The sequence below is a fragment of the Erpetoichthys calabaricus genome, chromosome 1 (genome assembly GCF_900747795.2).
Source record: "Erpetoichthys calabaricus chromosome 1, fErpCal1.3, whole genome shotgun sequence".
Classification (NCBI taxonomy): domain Eukaryota; kingdom Metazoa; phylum Chordata; class Cladistia; order Polypteriformes; family Polypteridae; genus Erpetoichthys; species Erpetoichthys calabaricus.
The window spans coordinates 96,791,040-96,812,790 of record NC_041394.2 but is presented as its reverse complement, the minus strand read 5'-3'; the positions used below and the strand labels follow the sequence as shown (position 1 = coordinate 96,812,790).

The 21,751-nt window shown below is 38.9% G+C and overlaps 1 protein-coding gene across 1 annotated transcript in view; it reads right to left on the bottom strand.

Annotated features, from left to right (window-relative positions):
* LOC114653541 (actin-related protein 2-like) overlaps nucleotides 1–15,414 on the bottom strand; it is a 69,201-nt gene extending 53,787 nt beyond the window's left edge. Inside the window, exon 1 of the mRNA XM_028803926.2 lies at nucleotides 15,170–15,414. Coding sequence (XP_028659759.1) covers nucleotides 15,170–15,217 — 48 coding nt within the window. The 5' untranslated portion in view covers nucleotides 15,218–15,414. The remainder of the gene's footprint in view (nucleotides 1–15,169) is intronic.
* Between the last annotated feature and the right edge of the window lie 6,337 nt (nucleotides 15,415–21,751).

The window sequence follows — 21,751 nt, the reverse complement described above, 5'->3', positions numbered from 1 at the left end:
ATTTCAAAAGAAATCCACTCCTGCTCAAATGCAGTCAAAAAATAGCTATTAAAATGCAAAAACTCATGTTTTAGAGTCAGTTAGTTGGTGTCCTACTGCATTTCTGGGTAGGGGTGCTAAAAAGCGTATCATAGATTCTGCAATGGAAACTCAGTTCCTTACTTATAAAACTATCACCAAATGTTATAACCTCAATTTACATATCTAAGGCAGTATATAGTGTAAATAAAGCATAATATAGTATAGGCTATAATTGAATTTAAAGCTAATTTAAAAATGTATGTAAGTAGGTGGACAATGTGGATTTCAAATTGAGCCTAATTGACAATTTTTTTAACAACCAGTTAAATATAGTAAATTATAAAGCAGGTTCAATATTGAATTTTTGACTGGTGTGAGCAAGAATATTTTTTTTTGAGTTTGGAGCAAATTCATATATTGGGATCACTTTAAAAGCTGTTGATTCCTCAAGAATTTACATTATTTGTACATACAAAGATGTAAGTTTTTTTCTTAATTGTTTTAAACTTATTATTATTAGTTGTAGTATATTTTAAACTTCCATTCATTACTGTACCAGGTTAATTCAGCTCAGCCTTACCACCACCCTGGGGAAATTCACCCCGGATACCACAGATCCCTGCAGTCTTTCCTACCCTCAGCTGGTTCACCATCTGTGCAATCTCAGTGAGATTAGGTGGTTCAAAGCTAATTGGAGGATCAGCCTCAAGAACTGTGTGTTGTAATTTTTTTATTTATGCTTTTCTATACTCTGTTGGCTGGTAATTGTTCAGTTATCATTTCCCCCTACTGTACATTTATATAAATAACATTTATTCATATGTTAAGCATTACTTTTCAAATTGTAGAGTTACTGATGTTATAGGGTTTGTATTTTAGGTATTTCCCCCTCCATAAGCTCAGATCCTGTCATTTTGCAACAGACAAGGAAAAATAATAATCCAAACCTATTATACCAAAATGGCCAGTCAAGGTTTTTCTTTGATACTTTGTTTTACAGGAGGGTGACAATGAGAATGTTGCACGTGCATGTAAAACTAAAGCACATTTCTAGAAACCTTGGACATTATTCTGGCCATCAATTCAAATTTCTGTATCAGTTTGTCAAAAAGGATGATTGATAAACTTTAAATAATTTGCATAGACCTGCACTGGACTGGCACCCACTCCAAAGTCAGTTCCAGTCTTGTGCCCAATAGGCTACAGCACTCCTGTGACACTGAACTGGATTAAGGTGGTTTGTGAATGTTATGTTATGATTAAATCAGAACTCAGTAGCCCAGCACTTAAAATACAAGACGACACTGAAGGAGGACTTATTGTTCTTTCATTTCTGGTATTTTTTCTATATACTGTACAAAAGTTCTTTATTCATTAATACATTAAACTGGTTACTCTTGCTTTTTTATTTCCAAAAATAGCACATCTGAGATGTTCTAGCAAATTCCACATCTTAATAACTGGTAATCATATCAAAGTCTTACCACAAGTAGCTACAATAGGAAGAAGCCAAGACTAACTTTCCTGAATGGTCAACAATTCCTCTGGCATACTGGCTGCCTTCCGGATAGCTCAGCAGTTTCCTACAAGATTATATCTGACCAAAAGCAGTCAGCAACTAAATATGCACTAGAGTCATCAGCAAAATGTTATAGAATGATACAAATCTTGAGGGAACAGTATAGCATATTAACTCTTAACAGCATATTTATTGTATTATTATCCATCATTTCTTTGAATGTGTCCCGTAAGTGTTATTCAAGCAGGGTGTTTTAAAGATGGCACAAAAGCAGTTTGGAAAACAATATCAAGAAATTAAAAAGTGAAGAAATTAAAAGTGAAGCACATAAGAAATGCATGACTAGAAATTGAAACCCATGAAAGCATTATTCTGCTCCAGAGGTTGTCTAATTATGTTACTCCCAACTTTCAAAAAGCTTCCAGGGTAGCTGATAGAGAAACAGTAACTCAGCACTGAAAAAAATGTGTTTAGATGTTTAAAAAAATTAAGGAAAGCAGAATTCTTTGTATAGTGTAACTTAACGTTTATTAATTTGAGTAGTATATGTATGGTATACACTGTACTATACACAGCATTTAACAGTAATTTTCCACAAATGCACCTGCAAAGTACAATATAGACTATAATGGAAGGCTACAGTTTTTGTGCTACCAGAGAAGAAGCAGCACAACAGAAGTCACCCAGAAACTATGTAGAGAAAATCTAAGAGAGAAAGATGATCCTCATACCTGTTCAGCAGGTATTTAAATGAGTTACAGGGCAGACCAAGCAGTTAGATTCCTCTAAGATGCTAGATGGTAGGGGTTGTGTGTGATAATGAAATGTTGGGAATCAGCTGCCTAGTGCAAAGTCAAGCATTTCATCAGTCACTAAGGATGCCTGACCAGTTAAATAAAAGGTAGGGCTCAGAGATGTAGTATAACAAGTGGCAGCAGAGCGCACTGCGGCCTAGTGACTCAAGCCTTTATATGACAAGGATATGTAAATAATCACATTGTCAGCTAATCCCAAGATGGACGGTAAATGGGCTCTTTCCAACAATGCTCATTAAGTTTTGATTTGGAAGGAGAGCTGGGTAAAAGCTTACTGTCAAAAATGCAGGGTGGCTAGAGTCTTTGGAAGAGTATGTGAGGTGATTATGTTTAGTGGGTAAAGGGATAGTACATGGCGTTTAGTCAAGTCCAAAGAGGCACCATTTGTTTTATACTTTATCATTAGCCCTACTTTCTGTTCCCCTTAAAAACTATTTACATTACAAAACCTTTTTATTTCTACAACTAGAGTGAACTATAGAAGGCACTCTGTTAACAAATACATGCAAGAGATTATTACACTGATTAGGGTGGGATAATACTATCACAGCATACAGCATTACATCCAGCAGTATTTTATTAAGATTAGGATGTAATGGACATCTAAAATGAAAGTTGTAAGCTATTGACCTTAACAATGTTATTTTAATAAACAGATGCTTGACATGCAACAGGAGTGATTGCTTTACAACATCATCTTTTTACCATACATTGCATGTTTAACCAGATACCAAAAAGCAATATCAATCTACATGCTCATACACATTTTCAAACCACCTAGCACTGGGTAAAAGTTGGCAGGCAAACCCAGACATGGCATCAGTCTATCACTGAGACCCCCCAACCGCCTCTCTCATACACAGAGAATCACTAATTAACCAGACACATATATATATATATTTTAATTGTGGGAAGAACACCCACACGGTAACAGAAGAATCTACAAACTCCATACAGCCAACACCGGCATATAGGAATCAAACCCAAGCAAGAGGATCAACAAGGCAGTGTTCTAACCACTGAGCCCTCAAAAAGTCTTCTGTTTTCAGTCACAAACATTCTTAACAAAAGACTTTCTGATCAATAGTCTGATAATGTTTATCTACCTCATTGCAAATTTGGTAGTCATGTTTTACACAAGCAGTTGTACAGGTAAGCATTAGAGTGACCAAACTAAAATGAACAAGCTGCATAATGTCCAGCCCATTCATATTTAGAGTATTTTAGGAATGCAGACCTACAAGCTCAGGAGTGCAGCTGCACAGATAATGGAGCTACTAGCTGACGGCAGTCTAACAGAAAACACATGTGCTAGCTTGTTGGTATTGCACTCATGATGTGCTTAGGGGGCTGAAAAAAAGAGACAGACTATCTACTACTTGATGGAGTAAAATAAAAAGTTATGTTCTAATTCATGACTGGATGGTTTATAAACAATAGTCCACAAATATTCACTATCAAGCAATAAGGAGAATACCTTTCCATTCAGTCACATAATGTATGATTTTGTTCATTCATTGTTAGGTAAATTGTATAATTGTTAATAATAAAAAAGAGCAACACTATACGGCCTGAAGAATATAAATATAAATATAAACCTGACAGGGCTCCTGACTTTTTTTAATTGGCAGCACTTTCGAGAACAGGGTGTTCACCGAGTTACTTTGTTGCTTTAAAAGCATGTGTCACGTGTTTGGTCATCAAATACATTTTTCCAGAATATTTGTGAGCAGCTATGCACTGTGCATGTTTTGCTGAGGTAAGAATGAACATCTAATCTGTTACTTCTCTACAGGGATAGAATGCTTTATTTTTCAGGTACACCACAGTATGAAATGTTATTGGCAATGAGACTTTACATCTTCTATGTGCATGCTGGGTACATTTCTAAACATTAATTTCTTATAGGTTAAAATGTTTGCAGATTTAAAAATTTGTGAGCACCTTACCATTAAAAAAAATCACTATGTTCCTATTCAAATATTTCTTTTAATTAAGAATTTCAATCAAACCATTTTTTCACTAGATATTCATTATGTATTTCAAAATGTAAAACAATAATACAATAATACATAAACAAATTTGTTGAAATTGTATCTTTCTCAAGCCAGAAAGACTTTACCTTCAACAAAAAAATACTTAGCGTGTCACTGCTTGAATAGACCTTACACACACCTTTGTTGACTTTAAAAAAAATGTAAAGTAGTAGAGTTTTAAGAAGAACTTGCACAGCCATGCACATACTGCATACTGAGCAAAGTGCATTGCATTTAGACCACTGTTAAAAGTTAAAAAAAAAAAAGGTTCCCCATCTCTAGTTCCTGTTTTTACATTTACATAAGTCACCATCTCCATCTCCTTTTATGGGAATATTAATGGTGCTCACAGCAATGTGGTCATACAGAGCCAGCAACTTAAAATACAATACAAGTAACTTACAGGGCAGCCCAAATCACTATTATATTCTGCCAAAAATATATAATTAGCCTTATTGCCATTTACATGCAATTAGGAAACAAAAATAAAAAGAAATTGTACTGGGGCTTCCACACAAACACAGATTTAAAATACATCAAAAAAGACACCATACTCTTTGTGAACAGTTAATGCATTTTGCCATCCATCCCCTTTCTGAATCAGCTTATTTCATTAATGTGTGGCAAGAAGCCAGTTTCCATTCTTGCAGGATTAAACACAAACCAGCAATGAGCATTGGATGGGGCATTATGGCATCACAGTGAACACCCATGCATATACCTACATGCTAATATGTTAGTTACTCAGAAATGATAACTGACATACCAAACAGTTCTCAGAATATAAGATGAAAATTAGTACTGTTTGAAGAACACCCATACAAGCACCATAAAGATAGTAACCAGGCAGATAATCAAGCCCAAATTCCAGGAGAAATAAGTGAACAGTGCTAACTACTGTGCCATTTTGCATAAAAAATGCAAGCATTTCATTTGAGAAGATAAGAAAAACACTGAGAATTTTATGAGAATAAGCCATTTAGCTCAACCTAGTTCATCAATTTCTATTCACCTCAATTATTACACCCCAAATAACTGCAAGTCAAAATTTGAAGGTCCCCAAAGTACTTAATAACTGGTTACGCCACCGTTGCTGGGCATAGCTATAACCAGACATTTCCTTCTGTTATGAATGAGTAGCTCATTTCTCCTTGTAAGAACTACTTCCACTCTAAAAAATTTGGAGTTTTCAACCATGACCTGCTTGTATCAAATCCTGTGACAACATTTCAATAGGATTTAGGTCTAGACTTTGACTAGGCCTTTCCAAAAGTGTAAATTTCTCTTTTCCAAAACAGTTCTGGTATAGGCCTACTCACATGTTTCAGATCATTGCCAAATGGCTCTACCCTACTTCACTTCAGTTTTATATTGTAGTGACATCATCACTATTACCAGTAGAATGTGACATGGCGATTATAATATTTTTAAAGCAGTAAACTTTTTTTTAAGTCTGCCACAAACTGCTATCCTTGAGTAATGATTAGAAGATTATGTGTGATTAAAAAAAACTGTTTCAGTGTTAAAATGGCTAATGTTCATTCTTGATCAATTAAATGAGACTGATCTCAGAAAATGGCTGGTGGAAAAACGTTTCTCTACAACACACCTCAGACCACATTAATCACTAAAGCAATCATTGACTTTTATAAAAGTCAAGCAATCTTGCAAATGACATGGATTTGAACATAAATATATTTTTAAAGGGTTATATCGATATTTTCATCATCTACATAAAAAATGTAGTAGGATTACACAATGGTACCGAAAAAACATTTACTTCAAAATGGGACCCTAAATAATGAAAAAGTGCACAAACAGTAAGACATTTGAGTACTCAATCAGCACCTCTTTCAGAAATAAATCAGTATCATTGGCGGTCAGCCAATGGGTATGAAAAAAATGTGTTTAATGGCACATTAAGAGAGAAGTGACAAATGGGTGACCTGGTTTAGCTATTCTCCAACTCCGGCTATGGTGATGCAAAGGTCTGCTTGTTTTCACTATAATAAAATCTACATTCTCTAAAGAACAGGCTACATTAAACAAATTAATTATATTAGCAGCCCTGAATGGTCACACGATAACTGAAATCAAATCTCTGCAATATGCTGCAAAGTACCACAAAAGCTCAAGAAATAAAAAGATCTTCCACTGCTGGTGCTTTCATTTTTGCAAAACCTTTTGGTTTACTAGGCCTAAACGAATACGTTGACTCACTACACTACCCTCTCTATACCAGTGGATATCTGAGAATCTCTTTTGGTGATTAAGACTGCTAATTGCAGCATTTTATGGGGAACAAGCTGTGCTACTCACCTAAGATGGGTTGAAATCTAAGTAAACAACGTGGACCTCTACGTTAGAATTTGCAGTGTACCATGCAATGCATATGTCTCTGTTACATGCCATTTGGTATGGGATTCGTAAAAGCAGTGTAAATGTTTGTGATGCACCATCTTTTGAAATGACAAAGGCATAGCAACAGGATGGACAGACAGACACTTCTCCTTTCATTAAGGTAGATGTCTACAAACATTATGCATTAAACTCTGCCTATCATTCAGTGAATTTACATGATATTAGAGTGAAAATCCATTGCATTCTGGATGCCACGTCATAAACTGTGTAACACTTTAATTCCTAGTCGTATTCTATTATCTGGCTTTACTAAACTGTACTGTACATACACTCTGATAATGATCTGATTAAAATAGGAATTAATATTCCTGCCTGCACAAAAACCAACGAAAAAGAAATCAATACCAAGACCAAAACTCTACTGTAATTATGTTGTTAGACTTAAGCGCAGCGTTCAACACCACTGACCATTCTATTTTGGTACACAGGCTGGAATATGACATTGGGGTTACAGGCTCTGTCCTTGCCTGGTCTGCTTCTTATTTATCAAATCTATTCCAATATGTACAGAAATGTGCTGACAGTACTCCATTATTATACACAAAAATGAGATACGGTTTCCCATTGAGCTCAGTACTGGGACCTTTACTGTTTTCACTTTACATGCTTCCACTGGGATCTATCATTGGAAAACAATGTTAATTTTCACTCATACACAGATGACACCCAGTTACACCTTTCTTTTAGACCAAATGAAGTTTCTCTGATGTTGTCTTTAATTAGTTGTGTTAGTGAATTAAAGGAGTGGATGGATGAGAACTACTTATCTTTAAACACCAATAAAACAGAGATGTTAATTATTGGAGGGAACGATGCTGATCACAGCAATATATCATTATTTAATTCATTATTTAATTCAGATGGAATCACCATTAATTTCACTGAATCAGCCCACAATCTAGGTGTTATCTTTGACTCTACCATGTCATTTAGAGCACACATTACAGAATTGTCCAAAACATTTCTGCAATGTTGGGAAATTAAGGCGTTTTCTAAATATGCAGGATACAGAGGAATTTATTCATGCATTTATTTCCAGTAGTATTGACTATTGCAATGCAGTGTTCACTAGTTATTCTAATTGTTCTTTATACAGCTTCCAGTTAATCCAAAATGCATCTGCAAGAATTATTATAAGAACCAAGAAAATATGATCACATAACTCCAGTTCTTAAATCATTACACTAGGTCCCGGTAAAGTTTAGGGCAGATTTCAAAATCTACATTTAAAGTGTAAAGCCCTAAATGGCCAAGGTCCGACATTTATCTGAACTTATCATTCTGATCTATTCAAGGAATCTGAATCATATTATGCAATATCATCTACTCTTGCATTTTGTTCTGTACTTGTAATACTACTATGGTACTATTGTATTCTATTGATGATTACTCGTGTTCTTTTCTGTCTATACATTTATATCTAACCCTTATTTGAGACCCACTGCACACCCGACCTACCTGGAAAGGGGTCTCTCTTCGAATTGCCTTTCCCAAGATTTCTTCCAATTTTTTCCCTACAGGGTTTTTTTTTTTGTGAGTTCTTCCTGTCTTCTTTGAGAGTCAAGGCTGGGGGGCCATCAAAAGATAGGGCTTGTTAAAGCCCATTGTGGCACTCCTTATGTGATTTTGGGCTATACAAAAATAAATTGTACTGTTCAAAATAGGGATATATGCAGTGGTTATTACCACTGAGTAAACCTGCCATGGTGGTACATGCAGTTAAGTATTGCAGCATGGAGTGATGTTCCCAAACAAGCAATGTCCATCCACTCCCCTAGGGAGGCAATATTATGCATAGGGTATGTACCACACTACTGTGAGTGACCCAGAATGTCCAACATGTGCAACAACCAAAAAAAGGAGTGGTACAGACAGAATGCAAGACCGCCATATGATCCAGCATGAGTCAAACATGTAACAAAAGGAATTCCTGAGTCTAATAAAGTTCATTTTAAAACCGTTTAGTGAAAATTAAAAAAAAAAAAAGAATCACAAAAATTCAAGAAAAAGTTACTACACATGCAAAACATAAGGCAGAAAAAAAAGGTTTTTCTCCGTTTCATTTCAATCTTAGTTTTCTCATATTAAACTTTGAGTTGCACTCTGTGCTAAAAAGTTACATTACTTTTTCTATGGTGAACTTACATAGGCTTCACTTCAGTATATTCAGAACAGTTTGAAATTGTTTGCCCTCCATGCATTACTCCATGCGATCTGTGGAAAGCCAGCCCCCGGACACAGACAGACAGACACACCAAAATGTCCAATACACACACGTTTATTATTATCTAAGCACCACAATGCCTTATCACCAATAACTGTCTCTTGTCTCTCTTTCTCTGTCTCTGACCTCCACTCCCCTCCTCACAAGCTCCGGCTCGTCTACTGGAGGGAGGTGGCCCCTTTTATAATAACTTCGGGTGCCCCTGGAATTTCTTCCGGCAGCACTTCCTGGTGTGGCGGAAGTGCGGCCATCCAGGGTTCCATAACCGTCCGGGCGCCACGTCCTCCCATAGGGATGAGCTTCCCAGCTCTGTTCCAGTGGCCCCCAAGCAGACCAGGGCGCCTGCCCTCTCGTGGCCCAGGGAAGGTATCGTCCCTCTCTGGCACAGATCATAGACTGAACTAGTCTCTAGACAGAACAACAAGAACTAATTAGAATATTCCATTTATGAGTTAATGGAAGGTTCTATTATAACCCTTACAAGTTAACTACTGTATGCACTAATATATAGGCAAACATCCATATTACTAACCGAGAATGGTAAACCGGAAGGCACGGACCCAGGTACACGGCGATGGACGCAGGAGACATAGTGCGCAGGCGCCTACAGCACACGTCTCATAAACCTTAAGCGAAGTCTGATCCACCACGAACGAAGGAGTCACGGTTCAAAAACGAAAGAGCTCAACTAACGTAAATAAGAAATGAAGCAACAACGCGCCCATAGCTAACAACTAATGACACAGCCACACAAAAAAGAGGATTCTGCGCTGCACCCCAGAGTCAAACGGAAGAGGCTACGGAGGCCCCAAAGGTCCACAAAGATAGTACGGAAGGCGCGGGAAAGTACGAAAGGCGCAGGCGCCTACAACGCGCTTCTGAACTAAACGTCCACACTACACAGCATGGTCCACTTGCTTCTAACACACCGCAAGCAAAAACAGAAGCCCCAAAGATCCGGACTCCACAGCATATGTGAATCACATTACAGTAATACAATACTATAAGTACTCACAGAAAACACAAACAAAACAGGCTTCGGCATCCCGCTCCACAGTCAAACCAGAGAAAGTACGGAGTCCCCAAACGTCCACAAAATACAGCATAGTCAAACCCGAGATAGTACGGAGGGTGCATGCGCCTATACACCGCAAGCGAAGGAGCCACGCGTCCCACCCCACAGTCAAACCAGAGAAAGTACGGAGTCCCCAAACGTCCACAAAACACCTAAACCTTCAACCTAAATAGGAAAATACTTATATCAATATTGAGGTCAGCTGGTGTCCTTTTTAAAAACAAGGTGCAAAGCATGCCTGATACAAAAGCTCACTGAACACCTCCTTAACCAAAAACTTCATGACAGGCAAGTTAATTGGATTTAGTGGATTATTACGCAACATGTAATGCACAACAGCATTAGGAGCTTTGTGAATGATACAAAAACATCTAACAGCCAAACTTCACACTTTTCGGTAACTAACTGGGCTTCACAAATCCTTGGTGCCAGTTCACTACAGCAACCAAAATTTTACATGCTGGCAGGATGAATGTCCAGATACAGTACACAACAACATTTAAGTATTTCCCTTATGAATTGCATGAGAATAACTTTTCATTCAGCAGTTAATCCTCAGTTTAGGAGTTTCCCTAACCACCAAGTGACACATCAAATAACAGTTTACTTTTAAAGTTCTACTATGTATGGGGACCAAAGTAAAAGCTTTGAATTTGCTTTGATGCCAGATACAGATACTTAGTATTCCTAAGATAAATGCATCCATTAAATGAAGAAAACAATTGAAGAAGTTTATTAGACTGACAACAGTAACAGTCCTACTGGTTGCTATGTTGTACTTTGATTGCCCTAAAAAAGTCAGTTGCATGAAACTTATTTGGCAAAGTTCATATAAATAATACATCAATCAATGCAAATATACAACATAAGGACAATAGTAACCAGCATTTAAAAACAGTCAACAAATAAGGAACTTCATGTTCACTACACTTCTCCTGTTGAGGCTGATGTTTGTTCATTAAATTGCAATAGATGACCCCCAAGTTCAAGATATTAAATTAATTCATCTCATAGCATGTTTATAAGTACTATTATGAAATCTGTTAGTCCTGGTCTTGATTGCCTGTTCACCAGAAAGAAGGAAAATAAGCAAAGATTAGCCAATGGGTGGAAATGTCTTAATTATTTTATGTTTTAGGCTGGAACATCAGACTGAATACACAGTAGAATGATGACAATCTATGATTTTAGAAGTGATGTAGGTCCCTCTCCACAGACGACTTGTGCTCTCAGTAGAGGTGGCACCCTAGGAACATAGGTTTGACTAGTTAATAAATCTTAAGAAATGAATCCTTTGTTATCGCTTACATCAATGGATTAAATGAGTTTGAAAATGTTGTACTGTACCACATAATGAATGACAACAAAAATATTAATGAATAAATATAGGTCCAAGTAAGTGTATTAATAAAATAATAAAAATAAATAAAGGAGAACACAAAGTATGACCTGCGATGGGCTAGCGCCCTGCCCGGGATTTCTTCCTGCCTTGCGACATCTGCTGGCTGGGATTGGCTCCAGCAGACCCCCATGACCTGTGTTAGGATATAGCGGGTTGGACGATGACTGACTAAGTATGACTAATGCACTAACATGACCCTCTTGCTGGCAAATACATGCTTATTACTTACTCGACAGATCCTCATATTTTAATTTCAACACTGATAATCTAGATTTAAACTTTATTCCAAGTTGAAAAAGTATAAGGTTAGGTGTAATTTTTCAAACTGATGCATTTACATCTCAGTCCCCCTTCTTTTCCCATTTACATAATTCCAAAGTGTGGTAGATATTATGGTAAAGTATGGTAGAGTAAAATAATCAAACAGTTCCTAATTACTGGATAATCTGTGGCCTAGATTTCAAGCGATTTTAACCTAAACATCCAGCAAACCTTGCTATACTAGAATTTCAGGATGTCAGACACCACTGGAAATAAAACAAAGCAGAATTACAAACATTCAAACTCCACTGTACAAACATAAAAGGACATCTTTTTTAATGCTTTTTGACTGAAAAATGGTTGTAGTTTTGAACACAAAGCCAAAGAAAATTCTGACTTCCCAACTCTGTACAAAAGGTGTTTTGGTTTATTTCAGTGATGCCCAATCTCTGGATTTGAATCACAAATGTAATATCCAAGTGCTGCAAAAAGAAGAAAGTTGTTTCTATTTGCACTCTCAAAGAAAGCACAAATGACACCTAGTTTATTCCACTTCTATTGATTTTCCCACCTTGATTTAAATGCAAAAGCTTCAAATACCTGTTAAATGAAGACATCATTTAAAAATGGCATTAACCACCAAATCTGAATCAACCACCTATCTTGAAGAAGTGCACACATACATACAGGAGAAGACCTAGAAAATCCTGGTTGAAATTAGGATAATGGTAGCCTCTGTTTTCTGTGGTGATCTGCGCCACCACCACCTAATCAAAGCACCGTGATGTCCCTACATTGATGGATTAAAGGCCAGAAGTCCACATGACCGTCATCATCAAATTCTTCCATAAGAACCCTGAATACCATGAGGACTGATTGAGGTAATTTATGTTAGGTAGAATGCCTAGAGGGGGCTGGGCGGTCTCGTGGCCTGAAACCCCTGCAGGTTTTATTTTTTCTCCAGCTGTCTGGAGTTTTTTTGTTTTTTCTGTCCTCCCTGGCCATCGGACCTTACTTTTATTCTATGTTAATTAGTGTTCCCTAATTTTCATTCTTATTTATTTTGTCTTTTTTCTCTTTCTTCATCATGTAAAGCACTTTGAGCTACATTGTTTGTATGAAAATGTGCTATATAAATAAATGTTGTTGTTTGGAGACGTAAAAGAGCACCCAACTCTTTAAAATAAATCTACTCCACTGAACACATTATTTAGTTTAAAACATGGATGTTTTATATCATGTGTCCATCCATCCATCCATTTTCCAACCCGCTGAATCCGAACACAGGGTCACGGGGGTCTGCTGGAGCCAATCCCAGCCAACACAGGGCACAAGGCAGGAACCAATCCTGGGCAGGGTGCCAACCCACCACAGGACACACACAAACACACCCACACACCAAGCACACACTAGGGCCAATTTAGAATCACCAATCCACCTAACCTGCATGTCTTTGGACTGTGGGAGGAAACCAGAGCACCCGGAGGAAACCCACGCAGACACGGGGAGAACATGCAAACTCCACGCAGGGAGGACCCGGGAAGTGAACCCGGGTCCCCAGGTCTCCCAACTGCGAGGCAGCAGCGCTACCCACTGCGCCACCGTGCCGCCCCTTATATCATGTGTTTGAATGATAACACTTTGCACTCCGTTATGTTATACTTTGTAGATGGTACATGTTTTAAAAGGAGTTGCATTAAATAGTGATTCCACAGTAGGTATTATGAAAAGATTTAGACTGGGGCTGAGCAGCCAAATGACATTCAGTATGATCAATAAAATGGCACCTAAACTCGCTTCCCACATTTACATAGGTGTAAAGCCTGCAAACACAGCATCTGAACTGCAGCACAGGCTCAAGTGTGAGGTGGGTGATTAGTTGGCTCAATGTCTCTTTGTACAATATTGCTGAAGTGCAAATCTTATTAAAAAAATACTGTAAAGTGGGGCAGTAGTTTCAGTAGCGCTCACTGGGTCACAAGATGTGGCTTCAAAATTTAAACAATTGATAGTTCTTGGTTCTAAGGTGTCAAAACCTGGTGGGCCACAGTGCCTGCTGGTTTTCTTTCCAGGCATTTTCTAAATCAGAAATGAATTAATTACTGTTGCGAAGATGTATTTTGCCTTGATTTGGTTGACTCACTTTTACAAGTCAGAACCCTGATGTTTATTTTTTTCCTTAACCAGCAGCCAAACAATAGTGAGATGTAAAACAAGCCAACAGTTGACCAGCTAACTCATGGGTTTCAAACTCTCTTCCTGAAAGGCCACCATTTTCACTTCAACAAGTTTCTTAATTAGACGTTAAATGAAGAACCTCTTTAATCTGCCACAGCAAATGCTTTGTGAACCAAAAATGATTAATAGTTCTCAGACCATTGTGTTTTTCTTTTTAAACAATTTTAATGAAACAAATATTATATGAAAGGCGCTATATAAATAAAATGTATTATTATTATGATAGACACACGTGTAAAATATGGTTGTAGTTGTAGTCTCTGCCCGGTCTATGTGGTGCACGCATGTTCTATGTGCGTTTTCCTCACATATTACAAAGTTGGTTTAGGTGGAGACTTGTAAATGCACAAACCTATGAACCCAGTTCAATGGAGGCCCCTGATCTGGATTAAGTGGGGTCGAGAATAATTGACGGACTGTAAAGTGGGTCGAAGATGACCTGCCGCTCCTTCCAGAGTTGGTTCATGTTCTACTCTTAAGGTGGCGTGAATCGGCCACGCCCCCACAACAGGATTAAACGAATTCGATAATGGATGGCTAGGTGCTAATTTATAACAGATTTCCATAAGCATTAAACAAACGTGAGAACAATTTACGCATATCAAGGAACCTTATTCTGACTGCCAGGAACGAACACAGGAAGCCTGTCCCAAGCGAAAGGTAAGACACACCTCAGATGGGACTCAAGCCCAAACAAATTTTAAACGCGCTCAGCGACCTTTTTTCCGCGTTTTGTAGGTGCAGACGAGACGGCATTCGAAGTCTGAATGAACGACAGCAAATGGAAATACACAAGTGAACGAATATAGGCAACAAAGCGAAATGTTCAAACGGAGCACCGCTAATCACTTAGCGTGCAGCTAGCTACACGTCTCCGCGCCCGGTCACACCCACTCTGCCCAGCGGCTGACTAGCGGGAGCGGCCGGCGGGGCTCGAGAATAACGACTGTAGTGAGCCACCGGTTACCGACACGCCCGCTGCTCTCTCGTAGCTGTCTATGCCAACGTCCTTATTTTTTTCAATGAACATCCACTTCCTGAATGTAGACTGCTTCCCGAATTAGGCGCCCAATATGCTTATTCGAATTGTAAATTTTTTAAATGTATGAGACCCGGTGTATAACTGTTTCACCCCCTAAAACAAATGCAACACTCACCCCGGTTCCATTGTCGCACACGACTACCCGCCTTCCTTGACTGTCCATTCTGCACTAGCACAACTGTCTCACCCAGCGACTTCCTACTTCGCTTACTTTCTAATTGAGAGTGTCTTGATTTTCTGGTCGCGACTTCTTCCTCTATTTTTTTTTTTTTTTTTTTTTTTTTTTTTTTTTTTAGTCCGGCCTCTCAGCGGAAATGCATTAGCTTGACAGCCTGGGAACGTAACATCCTGCACTGAACCGATAGTGGACGTAGGCGGCGACCGTAAACGACTTCTTGTTCAGCAGCATAAAAAGGAAACAATACGAGCTGCAGCTTCACGGAATCCGGAAGGGTGCAAATGCAAACGGTTAGGTACCTTCTGTAACCACAGCTGATTGGCCTATGACAAAATATATCTAAATATGACCAGTATAATTCTTCAAACGTTCACTTTTATTGCAGCTTTTTAAACCCACTACTATAAATTTCTTGAGGCCATCATCACGGACAATGTGAAATAAGGGCAGCATCTCATAGCATTCGTCAAGAAGGCTCCCTGACCGCTTTACTGTCCGAGATGTCTAAGGAAAGCTAGAATGTCCCGATCTATGCTGACTAACGTCTACAGTTGCAGAGTATAGTCCATCCTCGCTGGTTGCATCGCATACTGGTATAGCACCTGCTTGGTACAGTATTATAAAGCACTGCAGAGGATGATGAAGGTGGCACAGACTATTACTGGCACAAATATCCCCATTGTCCTGCGCATAAATCACTTACAGCATTAGAAAGTAAAACAGTTTTACAAAACCCTCGGCCATCCTGTACAGTCACTCTTCTCTTTCATCCCATCTAGCAAACAGTTCTGGATAATCAGCATTTGAGTCGAGGACAGGTTTACCCTAAAGTTCAAGGTGCATCATGCCAAAAGCTAATGAAGGTTTGTGTGTGTGTGTGTGTGTGTGTGTATGTATATATGTATATATATATATATACATACACACACACACACAGTGGGTATAGAAAAGAATCACCCCCTTTGAAATATTCCCATTTTTATTTTTGCTTTACAGTCTTAAAATGAAAATGCACAAACCAATATTTTTCCAGTTTTACTTACTCAATGCTATCTGTAACATCCAAGTGAAAGATATCACAGCTACAGTTCAGAAGAATTTAAAAAAAAAAACATACTGAGATTAATAAAGGATCACCCTCCTCCTAAACAATATTTGTAAACTCAATCAGGTGTAAGTAACCACTATTTGCTTCCACCTGGGATCAATTGTAATGAGTGTGATTAGTGAAGTATAAAAACAGCTGATAGAGAAGTATCCCAACAGACTCAAGGCTGGCATTAAAGCAAAAGGTGGTTCAACAAAATATTGACGGACCGGGTGGTGATCCTTTATTAAATTCGGAATGTCTTGTTTTTGATTTTTTTTTTATAATTTTTCTGAACTATAGCTGTGATATCTTTCACTTGGATGTTGTGTGTGCTTTCATTTAGGGCTGTAAAGCAAAAATGTGGGAATATTTCAAAGAGGGTGATTCTTTTCTATGCCCACTGTGTGTGTGTGTGTGTGTGTGTGTGTATATATACTGCTCAAAAGAATTAAAGGCTCACTTTTTAATCCAGAGTATAGCATCAAGTCAAGGAAACTTCTGGGCTATTGATCTGGTCAGTTAAGTAGCAGAGGGGGTTGTTAATCAGTTTCATCTGCTTTGGTGTTAATGAAATTGACAACAGGTGCAACAATGAGACGACCCCCAAAACAGGAATGGTTTAACAGGTAGAGGCCACTGACATTTTCCCCCCCTGATCTGTTTTTTCACTAGTTTTGCATTTGGCTATGGTTAGTGTCACTACTGGTAGCACGAGGCAATACCTGGACGCTACAGAGGTTGCACAGGTAGTCCAACTTTTCTAGGATGGCACCTCAATACGTGCCATTGCCAGGAGGTTTGCTGTGTCTCCCAGCACAGACTCCAGGGCATGGAAGAGAATCCAGGAGACAGGCAGTTACTCTAGGAGAGCAGGACAGGGCCATAGCAGGTCCTTAACCCATCAGCAGGACCAGTATCTGCTCCTTTGGACAAGGTGGAACAGGATGAGCACTGCCAGAGTCCTACGAAATGACCTCCAGCAGGCCACTGGTGTGAATGTCTCTGACCAAACAATCAGAAACAGACTTCATGAGGGTGGCCTGTGGGTCTGATGTCCTCTAGTGGGCTTTGTGCTCACTGCCCGGCACTGTGGAGCTCGATTGGCATTTGCCATAGAATACGAGAATTGGCAGGTCCACCACTGGTGCCCTGTGCTTTTCACAGATGAGAGCAGGTTCACCCGGAGCACGTGACAGATGTGAAAGGGTCTGGAGTAGCCATGGAGAACGTTACGCTGCCTGTAACATCGTTCAGCATGACTGGTTTGGTGGTGGGTCAGTGATGGTCTGGGGAGGCATATCCATGGAGGGAAACACAGACCTCTACAGGCTAGACAAGGACACCTTGACTGCCATCAAGTATCAGGATGAAATCCTTGGACCCATTGTCAGACCCTATACTGGTGCAATGGGTGCTGGGTTCCACCTGGTGTACGACAATGCCCAGCCTCATGTGGTGAGAGTATGCAAGCAGTTCCTGGAGGATGAAGGAATTGATACCATTGACTGGTCCCCACACTCGCCTGACCTAAACCCAACAGAACACCTCTGGGACATTGTTTCTGTCCAACAAAACAGCCAGGTTGCACCTCAGACTGTCCAGGTGCTCAGTGATGCTCTGATCCAGATCTGGGAGGAGACCCCCCCAGGACACCATCCATCGTCTCATTAGGAGCATGCCCCGACATTGTCAGGCATGCATACAAGCCATATGGGAGCCATATAAATTACTGAGTACCGATTTGGAGTTGCTGCAATGAAACTTCGGCAAAATGGACTAGCCTGCCGCATCATTTTTTCACTTTGATTTTTGGGGTGTCTTTGAATTCAGCTCTCTATAGGTTGACAATTTTCATTTCCATCAAACGATGTGACATCCTAACACATTACCCAGTCCATAACAGTATAGATAACCAGCATGATTTTTTTTTCCCATTGAGATCTGATGTGTTTTCAAAGTGTTTCTTTAATTTTTTTGTGCTTCCCAAACACCCAACACAAAACCTCGGAGACAAGTATAAAAGCTCAAAGCTTTTTATTGTGGGAAACTCTTCCAATAAGCGGTTCCCTCCACCAACACAAGTACAAAGCACAGTAATATAGCACACAGCAATACGATTCTCTGCAACTCTTTGCCTTTCTTATCTCTCTCTCTGTCACTCACTCTGCCTCCACTCCAACACGCAAGCATCGCTCTCCTGACTATGGTGCCTTGAGCAGTAGCATGCAGCTCCTTTTATGTGAAACCTGGGAGTACTTCTGGTATCCCATGTGGGTTGCAAATAAAGTATTTGTATACTAGCTATACGGGACAATAAATCTGAACTTGATATGGTGACACTGAAAATCATGCCTTTTACTACTCAATGTTAAATGTACATGCAGGAAACTTGTAAATCAACTGCCTGAGCTTCAACAACCTTCAGTTGGGTTTTTCAGGCCCTTGTAAGTGTCAGATGTGTCTGACTGCATTATTCCATTACAGAGTCACAAAGAGCCAATGCGTCAGACATACGATAGGAGTCAACCCTGACTTGGGTACCCATTAAATCAAATGGCATCCTATTCATCAAGCATGCATGATGCAGCTGGGTGCCATCAATGATTCCATGATAATTACAAATTTTTTTCCAGGCCCGACTAACAATTTCTTGTAGAATCACAGCACAATGTGCGCCAGTCCAGACATTTGCATTGTGGATACTGCCTGTGGCCAACCATAAAAGCACAATGTTTTTTTTTTGTTTTTTTTTTAACACCATGACCAATAGGAGAAATCCTAAAGAAACAATAGATTTCATTAGGTTTTCAAGTATGCAGCTTAAATTTCAGTTTAGCTTCCACTGTCAACTGAGCTTCTAGGTTTTTTTTTTTTTAATTTTATTAAACAAACAACTCTGTTACAGTTTTCATTCATGATAATAGCCTAGTACTTTTTAATATGGTACATCATCTTCCTGGTAATTTGAAAAAGGACAGACTGTGGCTAAAATGGAATGCACATAGTCCGTAGTAATACTTAAGAACATGGTGACCTTCAAAGATATTAGAAGTACCAAAACATGCCAAGAAAACAACCCTATCACTAGTGCTGTACTGTCGGCACCTTGTAATATTAGGTAGGGTGGATCCATTAATTCATGCTATCTACACCACATACAGTCAAAATTTCACATTTTACTAAGTAAAAACACAATTACAAATGCATCTTCTGAAGCGAATTTGTTCTAAGATTTTCATTAGTCAAAATAAACAGGTCAGGGGCCTCATGCATAACGACGTGCGTAGAATTCACACTATAACATGACGTAAGCACAAAGCAGAAATGTGCATACACACAAAAAAATCAAAATGCATAAATCTGTGCGAACACTAACTTCCACGTTCTTCCGCTACATAAATCCCGGTCAGCGTGAAAAGTAACGCACATGCACGTGCCCAACTCCTCCCAGAATTTTGCCTCTTTGAATATGCAAATCAATATAAATAGCCCTTTAGCTCAGCCTTCTGTGAAAAGACAATGGCAAAAGCACGAGGGAAAATCTAAAGATTTCAGTGAATACCAAGTGGAGGCAAGGAAAAACTTACTATTTGTTGGTTTTAACAGTGGTATAAACAACAAAAGGAAGTTGATCGAGTGATATAGCGTGTCAGAGAAACTCGAAAGCTCAAGTTCACAAAGTCGCACGGTGCCCGGAATAAAAAAAGAAGTTGTCACGTATCCAAGTCGCCGTGAAAAGGCAAGTCATAGCCCACCATCTGAGTGTCATATGAAAGCTTATTAGGGTACAGGGGAAAAAAAAATAGGCACACAGTGGGGGGGAAAAAAAGCACGAAATGTCAACTTTAATCTCGAAATTTCCACTTTAATCACATAGTTTATTTTGTCATTAAATTAGAACATCATAAACTTCATCTTAAAATTGTTTAATGTTTAGTTTCTCGAATCCCATCGTAACTAAAGTAGCACGTTAAATGCTTTGTTTTGTATTTGATCTTCTATGTGCTCTTATGTGTGTGTGAATCACTACGTGCTTCCGGGCTTTCTCTACCTCCAACAGGACACTAAATCCATTACATTCGTAATATTACAGCTCTCTGAATAATTAAAATACTGAGATGTATACATGATATCATTTTCATGATGATAGGAGTTAAAGCATGTTGTTAAACATAGGAACATGGTGGCGCAGTGATTGTTCATGTCTCACACAAGATGCTTGCTGCGCGACCTTCGATGAAATACTTTATTGTAGCAGAACTGTCTCTTTCAAACGTACTAACCTCCAATTCCTTTTTGGCTGCTCTCATTAGGGGTTTCCTCGTGCATGTCCTCTTCTTACCTCATCCATAAACCTTCTCTTAGAGCTGCCAGGCAAAAGGAAAAGAGGAAGGCCTATCTTTAACATCCTTTTCCCATTGATGCAAAATATTCAGTGCCAAAATTTCGGAGTATCGGTCATCTTTTTTTGTTTTCGTGACAGTCATCAGTCAAGTGGAATAATCTCAAACAGTGAGAGCACATGTCAAACATGAACAAACTGCAAAGAGAAATGCACCAACAGTGACAGACGGGCACATCACTGAATAGATGCCACAAATTGAATCACAGCCTCCAAGACCCTTTATCAACTCAATCTGTGCATTATGTTTTTCACAATGCTAGAATTTATGGCAGGGCTGCAATTCAGAAAACACTTGTATCAATGTCCTGTATACATAGATGCACAACCTGGTGTAAGAACAACAAAACCTACACCACTGAGCAATCAAAAAAGGGATATGGTCTGCTAAATAGTCTTTCACCCTATATTTGGACAGGTTTACACTTGGACAGAGTCAACAGATGCCTTCAACCCACAACTTCTGTTGCCAGCTGTTACACTTGGTGGGGATTTGTAAATGGTATGGGTGCTTTTTTTAAATGAGGTATTCATTTTGAGGATTGCTCTGCGTGGTTGTATAATGGCCAAAGAATATCAGTTCATTTTACAGGTCCACTTTGCTATGATGCACAGAATTTTCCTTCATGGCAAGTTTCACGAACACTAGGATGAACAGAAATGCGGTCAACGGCCCCTCCAATTACAAGCTCTTAACAGCATTAAACTTTCATGGGGGTTTCAAAAACACAATGTTCAAAGCAGATTTCCATTTCTTTTATCCCTCAAAGTCCTGGAGGCTTTTCTCCTTAAAGTTTGGTACCGTATCCCAGTACACACTTTTCACAATTTGTATGACAGCATTGCAAAAAAGGACTGCAGTGGTTTTGAAAAGAAATGTTAGCTGTAGTACTTACTAGGTCTTTCACACCACTACATTCTTAACTGTTTCCATTATTTTGTTCAACATATTATATTTATGAATGAACACATACATGCATGTATACACACACTTGACATATGTCTGAATACAAATTAATCACATGAA